The sequence below is a fragment of the Oncorhynchus mykiss genome, chromosome 18 (assembly GCF_013265735.2).
Source record: "Oncorhynchus mykiss isolate Arlee chromosome 18, USDA_OmykA_1.1, whole genome shotgun sequence".
In the NCBI taxonomy this organism is placed as follows: domain Eukaryota; kingdom Metazoa; phylum Chordata; class Actinopteri; order Salmoniformes; family Salmonidae; genus Oncorhynchus; species Oncorhynchus mykiss.
Genome location: NC_048582.1, coordinates 31720915 through 31735604, shown reverse-complemented (window position 1 = coordinate 31735604; position 14690 = coordinate 31720915). Strand labels below are relative to the sequence as shown.

Here is a 14690-nt window from a genome sequence, read left to right as displayed (position 1 = left end):
ATCAAAACTATGAAATAACACATGGAATCATGTAGTAACCAAAAAAGTGTTAAACAAATCTAAATATATATATTATTTTTTTTATTCTTCAAAGTAGCCACCCTTTGCCTTGATGACAGCTTTGCACATTCTTGGCATTCTCTCAACCAGCTTCACCTGGAATGCTTTTCCAACAGTCTTGAAGGAGTTTCCACTAGGGTTGCACGATATATCGGTGAACATATCGGAATCGGACGACATTAGTCAAAAAAATGCCAACATCGGTATCGGCCCGATGTCTAGTTTAACGCCGATGTGCAAAACCAAAGTCAAAGCTGACGTAAATACCTATATAACGTAGGTTACATGACGTATTGACGCCACATAAAATTTTGCGCTACACGTGCAACACAGCATTCCTAACCTAGCCCACAACGTCTGCTGTGTGGATCGAGCAGTCAACAAGTCGATCAGTCATTTGAAAGAGTAAGAACATTTCAGCAAGACAACTCAAAAGGCGAAATCCATTAACGCCAAGATACTGGAATTGATTGCCCTTGACAATCAACCATTCTCTGTCGTGGGTGATGTTGGCTTTCGGGACTGGTCGAGTACTGGTACACACTACCAAGTGCGATATTTTTCAGATGTTGCCCTACAGGCATTACACAGTAATAGCGTCACTGCTATTTGCTTCACGACATACATACTACGGAATGCCGATTGGGTCTTTGCGTGTCAAAAACGATACACAACAAATAATACTATTTGACAATAACACTATTTGACGCGCTATGTTCTGAAATTGCACGTGCAAGCCAAGCGATACCACTACTATCGTAGCACTGTCAATGCTGCAAACAAGCAAACACTGGCCACGAACAATGTGTTTACAATACCACGTTGGTAATAAAGCATTATTTGTTCGACCGCAACTTCTGGGGTAGCTAACTACCTTTAGCTTGGTACCTAGCTAGCACCAATACAACCAGCCTGAAAACAATGACCAGTAGAAATTGCAGTCATTTTCATTCTTAGCAATGATTTAGGAATCCTTGTGAGTAAGTATTAGCTAGGTAACCACTTGTTGTTCGCCTATTGAAATTGAACTTAAATAAATAGCTATCCAGTTACTTAACCCTGTTGCCCAAAGCTAATGTTATAAGCAGCCAGCTAGCTTCATCTGGCTAGTGAGGCTCCACCGAACCGTGTTATGTGTTGTGAAGCTAGCCACAATAAGGATTAGGCACAATAGTGGACTTTGCGGTTTTCCTTCAAAATAAAAGTACATTTTTGAACGTGATGCAGAAGTTTACAATTGGTGGAATCATGCCATATTTAGACTGGATAATGTTAAACCAGGTTGGAATGTGAAGCAATGAAATGGGGTATCAGTCTACTCGGTGACACCTACAGAACACAACTCTGAAGAGTTTACGTAAATATTAGCGTTGTAGCTGTTATCACGGGACTGTGACTGTGTGAAATCACCTCCCCAATCAGCCTATTGTGTGTAATGACATTCATATGGCACTGTACAGCTTTACCTAAGGATTGGAAATGGGGTATCAGTCTACTCAATACCCAAGATATTTATCAGACTCCAAAACATCCACGCAGTATTGTTTTTCCTTGGGAATAGTGTTCAATACACATAGGTTGACAATAAATGTGGCTCAATTCACAGTTGTTTCAGAGTCCAGCAATAATAGCTACGATGTTAAAGTTCTCTGGGTGTCACTGAGTAGACTGATACCCCATGTCATTGATCCACAATCCATAGGTAGGGCTGTACAGTTAAATAAGTATGCCCTCAATGCAATTTTAAAGTATAATAGATCCAGTGTGATTTCAACAGATTTTTGTCAAATTAACAAATTATTGTCTTTTGTTGATTTTATATAACAACATTCCAACCTCGTTCAGCATGATCTATTAAATTATGGCATAATTCTACTATTTGTATTGATTTGCCTCACTGTCAATGACATACTTTTTATTTTGAAGGCTAACTGCTAAGTCTGCTATTGTGGCTAATCCATATTATGGCTAGCTTCACATAGAACATTGTTTGCATCCATGAGCTAGCTGGCATTTATTCATGACCAGCACTGAAGGTGCGCGAGACAACTTTATCAGCATCGTAGCATGCGTATCGTGTGTAATAACTATGTAAAATGATTACGTGACGTGCAGTCATATTCAGGTCCTGATTGTTGACCAATCTATTTCACACTTCAAATAGTGTTATTTGACACGTCAAATAGTTTTATTTAATGTGTATCTTTTTTGACACGCAAAGACCCAAAATGCATTCCATAGAAATCCTGGTTGAGAATGAAACGACTGAACAAATTAACAATGAGCGAGTAAGTGAAAGAAATAGGTTTTGATTTGACTGATAATGGGGACAAACTTTTTGGCCATTGTGTATGTGCGTGCGTGTGTGTGTGTGTGTGTGTAACCTTTATTTAACTAGGCAAGTCAGTTAAGAACAAATTCTTATTTACAATGACGCCCTACCCTGGCCAAACCCGGACGACGCTGGTCCAATTGTGCGCCGCCCTATGGGGCTCCCAATCACGGCCGGATGTGATACAGCCTGGATTCGAACCAGGGACTGTAGTGATGCCTCTTGCACTGAGATGCAGTGCCTTAGACCGCTGTGTCCGTGTGTGTGTGTGTATTAACTATTTAACTGTACAAACAATGTCATACCGGTGCATCACTAGTTCCCGCATATGTTGAGCGCTTGTTGGCTACATTTCCTTCACTCTGCGATCCAACTCATCCCTAACCATCTCAATTGGGTTGAGGTCAGGTGATTGTGGGGGCCAGGTCTTCTTATGATCACTCTCCTTCTTGGTCAAATAGCCCTTACACATCCTGGAGGAGTGTTGGGTCATTATCCTGTTGAAAAACAAATGATAGTCCAACAAAGCGCAAACCAGATGGGATGGCGTATCGCTGCAGAATGCTGTGGTAGCCATGCTGGTTAAGTGTGCCTTGAATTCTAAATTAATCACTGACAGTATCACAAGCAAAGCACCCCCACACCATCACACCTCCTCCTCTATGCTTCACGGTGGGAACCACACATGCAGATATCATCCGTTCACCTACTCTGTTTCACAAAGACACAGCGGTTGGACCAAAAGTCTCAAATTTGGACTCATCAGACCAAAGGACAGATTTCCACCTGGTCACCGCGTGTTTCTTGGCCCAAGCAAGTCACTTATTCTTATCGGTGTCCTTTAGTAGTGGTTTCTTTGCAGCGATTCAACCATGAAGGCCTGATTCACGCAGTCTCCTCTGAACAGTTGATGTTGAGATGTGTCTGTTACTTGAACTCTGTGAAGCATTTATGTGGGCTGCAATTTCTGAGGCTGGTAACTCTAGTGAACTTATGCTCTGCCGCAGAGGTAACTCTGGGTCTTTCTTTCCTGTGCCGGTCTTCATGAGAGCCAGTTTCATCGTTGCGCTTGATGGTTTTTGCGACTGCACTTGAAGAAACTTTTAAAGTTCTTGAAATCTTCCAGATTTACTGACCTTCATGTCGTAAAGTAATGATGGACTGTTGTTTCTCTTTGCTTATTTGAGCTGTTCTTGCCATAATATGGACTTGGTCTTTTACCAAATAGGGGGATTTTCTTTATGCTACCCCTACCTTGTCACAACACAACTGATTGGCTCAAACGCATTAAGAAGGAAAGAAATCCCACAAATGAACTTTTAACAAGGCACACCTGTTAATTGGAATGCATTCCAGGTGACTACCTCATGAAGCTGGTTGAGAGAATGCCAAGAGTGTGCAAAGCTGTCATCAAGGCAAAGGATGGCTACTTTGAAGAATTTCAAATATATTATGATTTGTTTAACACTTCTGGTTACTACATGATTTTATATGTGTTTTTTCATGGTTTTGACGTCTTCACTATTATTCTACAAATAAAAACCCTTAAACGAGTAGGTGTGTCCAAACTTTTGACTGGTACTGTATATTTTCAGCACCAGGCGCTGTTCACCTCCTGTTAATTGCGCTGCGTTTGCAGATTTACGTTTCAGCGGCTCCCTACAAAATGGCCCGCTGCCTGCTTTATTAGTTATTAGTCTCCTGCATTCTCTCTCCTCATGAATTAAGTTAATATGTAACTTTTGCATTAGGGACCTTGGGAGAAGGCAGGTAGCTGGGTCCAGGGGCAGGCAGAAGGTCATACACGGTAGGTCCAAGATGGCAACAGTACAGGCAGCGAATCGGCAAAAAGCGTTGAGTGAGGCAGGCAACAACTATCCTACACGGCAGGAGTGAATGATGGGAAAACCCAGTGCTCTGAGAGAAGTGTGTCTCAAAACAAACAATACCTCACAGTGATGGTGTGCAAGGAACTGAACTAAATATTGTGGGATGATGACATGCAGGTGTGTGAACAAGTGATTAGAATTCCGGTGATTGGGATCTGGACAGTGAGCTGGAAAGTGGTCAGCGTTCTGGGGATCTAAGTGTTTGGGAGTGTGAGTTGGGCGCAGACGTTACACTTCCCATGAACTTCCTAGTCTCTAAACATCCCTGGTGCCGTCAGAGAAACTGGGGTCAAATGGCAAAGACATGACAAAGTCAACACTTCTGTGTTACGCAACCCAGTCTCAACAGGACTCAGTCCATGTGCGTGTACTGGCCACTACTACTGGCTTACCTGTTTGGCTTTTGCTTCTACAAACATCTGCTGTTGTAGATCTGATTCAAGTGTGCAGACTCATTTTTCCCTGAGTATATTTATGCACTATAAAAGTAGAAGGTACTCTGCTGAAGATAATGAAACATCTCTCTTTCCATAGACTCAGCTGGTCAGACCCTTGCTGCTCCACTGGTAAACCTACCCTCAAGAAAGCGGTATGTTTTTGCTTGTTTGTTTGTGTGTGCATGCTAGCTCTTTCACCAATGTTTACTGTATGTAGGTGTGTTGTGCAACGCTTTGTGTGTTATCCAACACCCTCAGTGTTCTTATCGCTTCTTGCGACCATTACGATCATGTTTGGATTCATGAGACAAGAGGCACAGTTTTGACTCTCACCCCATGACTCGTGTGTGTGTGTGTGTTTGTATGTGACCCCAGGAACACGCAGTACTATGAGAAGGTGTCAGACCCGCTGGACCTGAGTACCATTGAGAAGCAAATCACCACAGGGCACTACAAGACCGTGGAGGCATTTGACACCGACATGCTCAAAGTGTTCCGCAACGCAGAGGTGGGTCTCCCTCAACCCTCCTCCTTATTGGATATACACAGCCACTGTTCCTTTACACACACACACACACACCTACACACAGAGGACTCTTTTTTACACACACACCTACACACAGAGGACTCTTATTTAAATGTGTGTTGTGTGGAGGCTGTGTGAGTGCCACTCAGATCGTTTGAAGGTTAGCCAACCCTATAGACAGGTGGGTTATTTAGCAACAAATCCAATGTGTGCACAACCATGGATCAAAACAGGCGGGTTTGGCTTTAGTTTCAAAGGATTGTTGTCAACATGTAAATTATATTTCCTCTCCAAATCATTATTGAAAATATACATACATTTGTACAATGAGCACTTGTCTCCCAAATACACCATTACAGTTGGTGGTTAGCTAGCTACCACATTTTTGCCATATTAGCATAGACATTAGTCAAAACGCCTCAAAAGAGACACGGTATCAATAACAAGAAACAACAAGCTGAAACGAGCCACGATTCCCCACATGGCAGCTTCTTGCCATTTTTGCTATCTGTCTGAAAATGTATCATTTTGCAGGGGTTTAGAATTCTAAGTGGGATTCTGGAAGCCTGGTCGAACTTGTTTAGGTTGCTGTGGCGTAAGCTTCGCTTTACAAAACACAAACTGTATTTTCCAAATTCTCAACGTCATTGCCCTATGCTCCCTCCATCCTAGCAGAAATACTACGGGCGGAAGTCGTCAGTAGGGAGGGACGTGTGCCGGCTGAGGAAGGCCTACTACGGCGCGCGCCACGAAGCCGCTGTCCAGATTGACGAAATTGTCGGAGAAACAGCCAGCGAAGCGGACAGTTCGGATTCGCTGGAGCGAGACCACGCCCATCATCACCACCACCACGGAGGGGGCTGGCCGGGCTCTCACGACAAGGACGATGACATCATCCGCTGCATCTGCGGCATGTACAAGGACGAGGGCCTGATGATCCAGTGTGAGAAGTGCATGGTGAGAGAGCGTGGGACACAGCCTAACATTGCAGGCTCCGAGTTGAACCTGTTGTTGTTAGCCTAACTGAATATGGATATAACTGAATATCAGTTCCTTACTGAATCCATGAGGCAATGTACAGTTTGGATTCCAAATACCTGCCTGTTGATTCTGAGTGACTGGTGAGTGTTCCTGTCAGTGGAAGCAATGTTTTTGAGAGCACGAGTTGATTGTGGGAAAGATGACTAAGTGTGGTAGTCTAATATATTGTTAGCGTTAGTTTTGGCTGTGATTGTAGTGTCAGGGTAAACGGTGATGCGTCTGTCTCTCAGGTGTGGCAGCACTTTGACTGCATGCGGCTGGAGGCGGAGGTGGAACACTACCTGTGTGAGCAGTGCGACCCCCGACCTGTGGACAGGGTGAGTGTTGTCCCCCTTCACCTAATCTCAATCACACCCCATAGTCTATAGGAACCAGAAGTTGGAACCGGTTCAGGGAACAGAACAGAAAACTAAATTTTTTGGAGGAGGTGGGGGGCAGAATCAGAACTGGGAACGAAAGCGATCTATACTATTCCGGAACATAACCGTTATTTTAAAAGCATGGGATCTGGTTAATAATGTTATTTTACGTTCTGGGCATTTTCCAGTCCCACCAAAAATGAAACAAAACACCTATGCAAAACCCTCACTATGTCACTCAGAAACGTATTCCAGTGTCTGCTGCCAGCAAAAAATCTTTGCTACTGTGTGTGTGTGTGTGTGTAGGCTACCAGCCCCTCCCTCGCCGGAGCATAGACTACTGTAGCCTACTGACGTTACAAGCGTGATTCTAAAATTAGGGAGAGACATTTTTAATTAGAGATGAACCTTTTCAATGATAGTTAAGGATACTATAGTTATCACATTTCACATTGGATTTATTAACTACAAATGTTTTTATTTCTGGTGCCTCTCTGCACACACACATGTTAGCTAGCTAACTAGCTCTGGTCCAACAATTAAGGCAACTCTCGGAAGGCCAAAGACATTCAAAGTTCCTTCATAAAAGCCACTCCTGCGCAGGTATAATTCTGAGAGGCCTGATTCAGATAATGCAAGTCATAACAAGATGCCCAGCACTTCAAGCCAAGCCTCTTCCTCCACCCTCTCTTGCTCCCCACCCTTGTCTGTCCAATGTGTGCTAACAGCTATAGCTTGCTCACTCCATAGCAAGCTGCTCTATCTGCACTGATTGGTGAAGTAATTCAACGTCGAGCTAAATGTTTGAAAAATATATATAATTTGGTTTAAAAAGGAACAGAAAGGAATGATATAAACCGTAAGTTTATTTTTGTGTTCAAACCAGTTCTAACTTTATTTTGCTGGTCAGAACAGTGGAAAGAAACGAAATGATTCAGAACGAAACAATTGGAAAATTATTTCCATTCCAACCCCTCAAAGAAACTGGAAGGTCACAGGTGGGTTATCAGACGATGGGTGTTTCTCAATATGCGTACTACTATTCTCCACACTCATGTTCCGAGTGCATTCTTTGTGGACGCTCTCTTGAGTGCGTTCTTGTGAGGACGAGTGTGGATAAAATATCACATTTGAGAAGCACTCGCACTCCCCCTACTGTATTACGTCACGCTTCACCTCCCCCATTCACTGAACGTAATAACCTGCACTAGCCAGCTAGTTTAACAGGCAAAAACTACCTAAAGATAATGTTATGCAAGGTAGATGACTGTCAGTTCTTCATGGTTGGCTAGTTACCAATTCTTTGTGGCTAGCTAGCTATCCAGTTTGCTCTATTGACTTACAATGGGCTTGTGATCTACGCACACTAAAGTGGGTATTGTAGGCAGGTAAACATGCCAATATGAGTACTGTATGTATTTATTAATGTATCAAGATAAAATATTGCAATCAGGCAACATATGAGATGTGAATGGGCAACATTTCATTCCAAAGAGTCTGAGTTTATACTGAGTTTATCCCGTTGGTGCTCCAGGAGGTGCCAATGCTGCCCCAGCCCAGCTACGCCCAGTCTGGCTCAATCTACTACATCTGTCTGCTGCGAGACGAACTGCTGCTGCACCAAGGTATGGAAGGGGACTATAACCACGGCACCCTATGCCCTATATAGTGCACTACTTTTGAACAGGGCCCTGCTCAGAAGTATAGGGCTCTGGTCAAAAGTAGTGCATTATATAGGTAATAGCATGCCATTTCGGACGTAACCCCATGTATGAGGCCACATCAATGTTGTAGTGAGTTTTTGTGTCAGTTGCACAGCTTGCCACGAGGAATAATTGTTGTATAGCAACTTGGGGTGTGATAAATGTTCCTTGTACCGGCTTCCCGAGTGGCGCAGCACTCTATAAGTCTCTATATCACAGTGTTGCGGCATCACTACAGCCTGGGCTTCGATCGCAGGCTGTATCACAACCGGCCGTGACCCAGCGTCGTCCGTGTTTGGCGAGGCTTTTGCCCGGGGGGGGGGGGGCTTTACTTGGCCCATCGCGCTCTAGCGACTCCTTGTGGCGGCCCGGGGGCCTGCAGGCTAACTTCGGTCGTCAGTTGAACAGTGTTTCCTCCGACACATTGGTGCAGCTGGCTTCCGGGTAAAGCGAGCGAGTGTTAAGAAGTGCGGCTTGGTCGGTCATGTTTCAGAGGACGCATGACTCAACCTTTCCCGAGCCCGTTGGGGAGTTGCAGCGATGAGACAAGATCGTAATCCCGAAATTGGGGAGAAAAAAAGGGTCATTAAAAAAAAATGTATAAATAAAAATCATGATAATGTTATGTAACCTGTCTGACCAGGTGACTGTGTGTACCTGATGAGGGACAGCAGACGCACCCCAGAGGGCCAGCCAGTCAGGCAGTCCTACCGTCTCCTGTCCCATGTCAACAGAGACAAGCTAGACATCTTCCGCATCGAGAAACTCTGGAAGAGTGAAAAGTAAGGGAGGGGGAAAAGGGAACGGCCCATTGAGCCAGCGCTGAGAAACTTCAGCGATTTCATTGCTGTATTTTTGCCTCTGACACGCTCTTGTCTCTTTGTGTGGGTGCCCTGTAGGGGTGAGAGGTTTGCCTTTGGCCATCATTACTTCAGGCCCCACGAGACGCACCACTCGCCCTCGCGCCGCTTCTACCACAACGAGCTGTTCCGTGTGCCACTCTACGAGATCATCCCTCTGGAGGCCGTGGTCGGGACCTGCTGCGTCCTCGATCTCTACACCTACTGCAAAGGTGAGACTCACGCACGCACACACACACACTTTGTAAGGGAGTTCAAAACAAACACACTGAGCTAACACACATAATTACCTAACCTGACCTGTGGTGCGTTTGTTTTTTTCTCAGGACGGCCGAAAGGAGTGAAGGAGCAGGACGTGTACATCTGCGACTACCGCCTGGACAAGTCGGCGCACCTCTTCTACAAGATCCACCGCAACCGCTTCCCCGTGTGCACTAAGCCCTACGCCTTCAACCACTTCCCCAAGAGGCTGGCCCCCAAGAGAGACTTCTCAGTAAGAGGGTCCAAGAGGAGGGGTGGGGGTTGTTTGTATTGAAGTGTCCGTATGTAGTTTTAGTGAGGCTAGTTTGATGAGGTAGTATTGATATAAGGTTCCGTTACGGGCTTGAATTGAGTGCAACTAGAGAAGTGTATCAAAGTTGTTTTGTCAAAGAGGTTGATTGGGCACCAGTGACGACTGATATGTGCCCACCGTTCTTTTCGTGGGTGTTTTTGCAAACCGTTAGTTATCCTAAGAGAGAAGATTGAGGTCCAGCTTTATACACAGTTAGTAAAACAAATTGTTAATAATCCCAAAAATGAAGTCCTGTATGAGCAACTTGTAAGTCCAATTAAAGAGCCTTTGTTCCTTTCCAACCTCGCCACAGCCGCACTACGTTCCTGACAACTACAAGAGGAACGGGGGGCGTTCGGCCTGGAAGAGCGAGCGGCCCAAAGGAGTTGGAGGGGCCTGTGAGGACGACGCTTCCCCATGCGACCAGGGTGACGACTTCCGTCCGGAGAGTGACAACCGAAGAGTGGTGGAAGGGGACATGGACACTGCCCATGAAGAACCCACACTTCCTACCGCTGCTCAACCCACGCGACCAGATGGGCCAAGGGATGGAGAAGAGGAGGAGGCGGGGCAGGAGGTAGAGGAGCATAGGGAGCTGGAGGAAGGTACGGCAGAGAGAGGAGTTGACGTGCTGGAGCTCCTCCCCTCCATGTCTTCCTCACCCCTCCATCACTCCGGACTGGGCAGGAGGGAGGCGCAAAGGGATCGGCTAAACAAGATTCTGCTGGATCTGCTACACAGAACACCCAATAAGAACGGTGAGCAGGCAATGAGGAAACGGGTATTACGACAGAGGGGTGGTTTGATGAAGAATGGAAACTGTTGAGTTGATGAAGGGGAAATATCAGACAGTTAACTGAATGTGTCATTGGTGTTTGGTAACTTCTCTCTCTTCTTCCAACAGCCATAGATGTCACTTATCTTCTAGAGGAGGGGTCAGGACGGCGATTACGTAGACGGACACTTGGATTCGGAGACTTTGTGGGTAGAAAATGATGTTGCCACTTACCTGGCAAGCACATTCCCCTTTCATTTACTTGGGAGAGGTGGGGGGAAAATGGAAAGAGGGAAGACGACATTTACAAAGAGAAGGTCACCACAAAGTGAAAAGGTTGGTCCCCTTCTCTGGCGCCCCTTCAGGTGGTGTCCCCTCTTCCCCAACCTTTCATCTCAAGTGATGAAACAACTCAACAAATAAATGGTTTGAAGCAGTGCACTCAGCAGTCGTGATCATTGATAACGGTTTTGTAGGGGACCCAAGGACTTCTCAGGAGGGTGGACCCAGACTTATTGAAGTACGATGCAAATGCATATTTTATTTTTAATTTTTTTACATAGGAAAATGTACCCCATGCACTTAAAAATGCGCATTGAACATATATTCATCAAAGACAGCCCTGTTACTTGGGACAGAGAGACAATTACATAGGTGTCACATTATCCATACATGGCTCATCAGTGCAACCTTGAGTCAATTATTTTTGATGAGCAAAATAAAAGAACAAAGTGGTACTGAACATGGCTGTGGCATGCAGCCACAGACTCATATTGACTTCGATTTTTTAAACAACATCAAATGGGAATGAGAACACTGGAGACTGGCGCACCCTAGTGGGACTAAGTGGTGATGACAAACTAAACGTAGGGTTAATGTACCAGGACTATCCTCAGAGGCTATGCAGTGTACAGTAAGCATACACTGTTGACGATGAACTAGGAGAGAAGCAGCAGGAACGAGGTTGGTCAACTGCACTTTGGTACCATGGATATTGTTGGCGCTCTATAATGTATCAACGAGACACACTAACACACAGTATTGGATGATCCAGTCTGAAAAGCAACTTAATAAGTAGATTATCTTATATATATACATATATATATATATATATATATATATAGGAACAGAGAAGGAAGGACGGGAGAATGGCTGGTGGTCTTTGGGAAGATGGAGTGTGCGCTTTTGGTCAGTCAAGTGTCTTGTTTGGTTTGTGAGGCAGTCCACTTCACCCCTCTTTCTGAAGTACCTGATTCACCAGCTTAACTAAGTCAGGTGGCGGAACACTGGCTCTTACTGTAACGCCTTAGAGCGCCGTGATCCCTGACTGCCTTGCGTGAGTGTGTGCGTATGTGTATGCACATTTATGTGTCAGTAATCTGCCAGAATTCTTGAAGAAAAAATGAAAAAAATTAAGGGCTTGATGGCAATTAACATTTTATGGGAAATTATGGAAACATAAAATGTATCGTGATGGTCATATTTTCATATATTCTGTGAGGGGTATTTGTTGGGAGGGAGGAATTCTAGCTGTACATTTTATTCTTCAAATGTGTTCTGGTTGCCATGGAGAATACTTTTAAATAATTTGTGTGATTTGATGAGATTTCTTTTTTTCCAAACACTTCTGTTTAAAATGGGACTTTGACCGAAATGTCCTATCAAGATGGACTGACAGACCGAGAGAGTAAAGAAACTGACAGAAAGAGGACAGAAAGTTGTACAGTGCCAAGTTATGTATATACAGACTGGGATTATGTGAGAAGTGTCTCCAAAAGCAATATCTTGATAACAGATTTTGTGTATTATTGTATTGTACAGAACTCAGACCCATATGTATTATTATAATGATTGTCTGCCATTTGTATTACTATAATCGAGACACTTAAGCTTGAAGGAGAAAGAAGAGGTGTTTTTGTCCAGTAAAATGTACCACAACTGTCCTAAATGAATGACATAAGAATTTTAACTGAATTTTTGTTCCCTAAAAATTAAATTCATCTATGTACTGCATGAGCAAGAAGAATGTCAAACGAACTTCATAAAAGGCATTGGGACATAAGTGACTCTGAAATTACATCTGTCGCTGTAATAATTAATATCAATAATTTTACTTTTGAGGAGAAAATATGCTCCTTGTTTTTGCTGCAAAGTGTTGAACACTAAAAAAACAAACCAACATAAAAATGTTATGATATTATGAAAGATGACAGAAACAAAAGTATAACTGTCAGCTAAATATGTTCTTCCTTTTTGGTTCTGTTTTTGTGATAGCAGTCATAAATATGATGCTTGTGCTTGTAGGCTATTTGTGTGTTTTGTGTGATTTGTTTAGTTATTTTTAGACAATCACAAAATAAGATGCAAGCATTGTAAATGAGCAGACTGGCAGACATTTTGTGATGTGTACAGTTTGTCAACTTCTTCCACTCGTTAAAAGTTTGTAATTATGATTCTAAAGTCATGAAAATGCTGTTGGTTTTTACTTTTTGTTTTATATTCTATTTGTTTTTTTTTGTTTGTTTTTTAAATAAAAAGCACTACATTATTGTGAATGTTTATTTTGCCTTGACTTTTTGATCATTTTTAAAGGAATTGTTCAATTGTGTTCTGGATTTCCTTAATATAATTCAGGTGAATTTATAAGCAAAGTCGGAAGTTTACATACACCTTAGCCAAATACATTTACACTCAGTTTTTCACAATTCCTGACATTTAATCCTAGTACAAATTCACAGTCTTAGGTCAGTTAGGAACACCACTTTATTTTAAGAATGTGAAATGTCAGAATAATAGTAGAGAGAATGGTTTATTTCAGCTTTTATTAATTTCATCACATTCCCAGTGGGTCAGAAGTTTACATACACTCAATTAGTATTTGGTAGCATTGCCTTTAAATTGTTTAACTTGGGTCAAACGTTTCAGGTAGCCTTCCACAAACTTCACACAATAAGTTGTGTGAATTTTGTCCCATTCCTCCTGACAGAGCAGATGTAACTGAGTCAGGTTTGTAGGCCTCCTTGCTCGCACACACTTTTTCAGTTCTGAGCACAAATGTTCTATAGGATTGAGGTCAGGGCTTTGTGATGGCCACTCCAATACCTTGACTTTGTTTTCCTTAAGCCATTTTGCCACAACTTTGGAAGTATGCCTGGGGTCATTGTCCATTTGGAAGATCCATTTGTGACCAGGCTTTAACTTCCTGACTGATGTCTTGAGATGTTGCTTCAATATATCCACATTATTTTCCTCCCTCATGATGCCATCTATTTTGTGAAGCGCACCAGTCCCTCCTGCAGCAAAGCACCCCCACAACATGATGCTGCCATCCCCGTGCTTCACGATTGGGATGGTGTTCTTCGGCTTGCAAGCCTCCCCCTTTTTCCTCCAAACATAACGATGGTCATTATGGCCAAACAGCTCTATTTTTGTTTCATCAGACCAGAGGACATTTCTCCAAAAAGTACCATCGTTGTTCCCATGTGCAGTTGCTAACCATATTCTGGCTTTTTTTATGGCTGTTTTGGAGCAGTGGCTTCTTCCTTGCTGAGCGGCCTTTCAGGTTATGTTGATATAGGACTCGTTTTTACTGTGGATAGAGATACTTTTGTACCTGTTTCCTCCAGCATCTTCACAAGGTACTTTGCTGTTGTTCTGGGATTGATTTTCACTTTTCGCACCAAAGTACGTTAATCTCTAGGAGACAGAGTGGTATGGCGGCTGCGTGGTCCCATGGTGTTTATACTTGCGTACTATTGTTTGTACAGATGAACATGGTACCTTCATGCATTTGGAAATGGCTCCCAATGATGAACCAGAATTGTGGAGGTCTACAATTATTTTTCTGAGGTTTTGGCTGATTTCTTTTGATTTCCCCATGATGTCAAGCAAAGAGGCACTGCGTTTGAAGGTAGGCCTTGAAATACATCCACAGGTACACCTCCAATTGTCTCAAATGATGTCAGTTAGCCTATCAGAAGCTTCTAAAGCCATGACATCATTTTCTGGAATTTTCCAAGCTGTTTAAAGGCACAGTCAATTTAGTGTATGTAAACTTCTGACCCACTGGAATTGTGATACAGTGGATTATAAGTGAATAATCTGTAAACAATTGTTGGAAAAATTGTGTCATGCACAAAGTAGATGTCCTTACCG

At 43.3% G+C, this 14690-nt stretch overlaps 1 protein-coding gene across 8 annotated transcripts in view; it reads left to right on the top strand.

Moving 5' to 3' along the window:
- The window catches only part of ash1l (ash1 (absent, small, or homeotic)-like (Drosophila)), a 46593-nt gene extending 33502 nt beyond the window's left edge, over positions 1 to 13091 (top strand). For 6 of the 8 annotated variants that reach the window (XM_036952501.1, XM_036952500.1, XM_021571626.2 and 3 more), the window contains 10 exons: positions 4816 to 4870; positions 5094 to 5226; positions 5917 to 6201; positions 6516 to 6602; positions 8179 to 8269; positions 8991 to 9129; positions 9247 to 9419; positions 9534 to 9700; positions 10074 to 10518; positions 10665 to 13091. In XM_036952501.1, coding sequence (XP_036808396.1) covers positions 4816 to 4870; positions 5094 to 5226; positions 5917 to 6201; positions 6516 to 6602; positions 8179 to 8269; positions 8991 to 9129; positions 9247 to 9419; positions 9534 to 9700; positions 10074 to 10518; positions 10665 to 10756 — 1667 coding nt within the window. In that variant the 3' untranslated portion in view covers positions 10757 to 13091. The remainder of the gene's footprint in view (positions 1 to 4815; positions 4871 to 5093; positions 5227 to 5916; positions 6202 to 6515; positions 6603 to 8178; positions 8270 to 8990; positions 9130 to 9246; positions 9420 to 9533; positions 9701 to 10073; positions 10519 to 10664) is intronic. The other 2 variants (XM_036952502.1, XM_036952505.1) reach the window with 1 other exon arrangement.
- The last annotated feature ends 1599 nt before the right edge of the window (positions 13092 to 14690 follow it).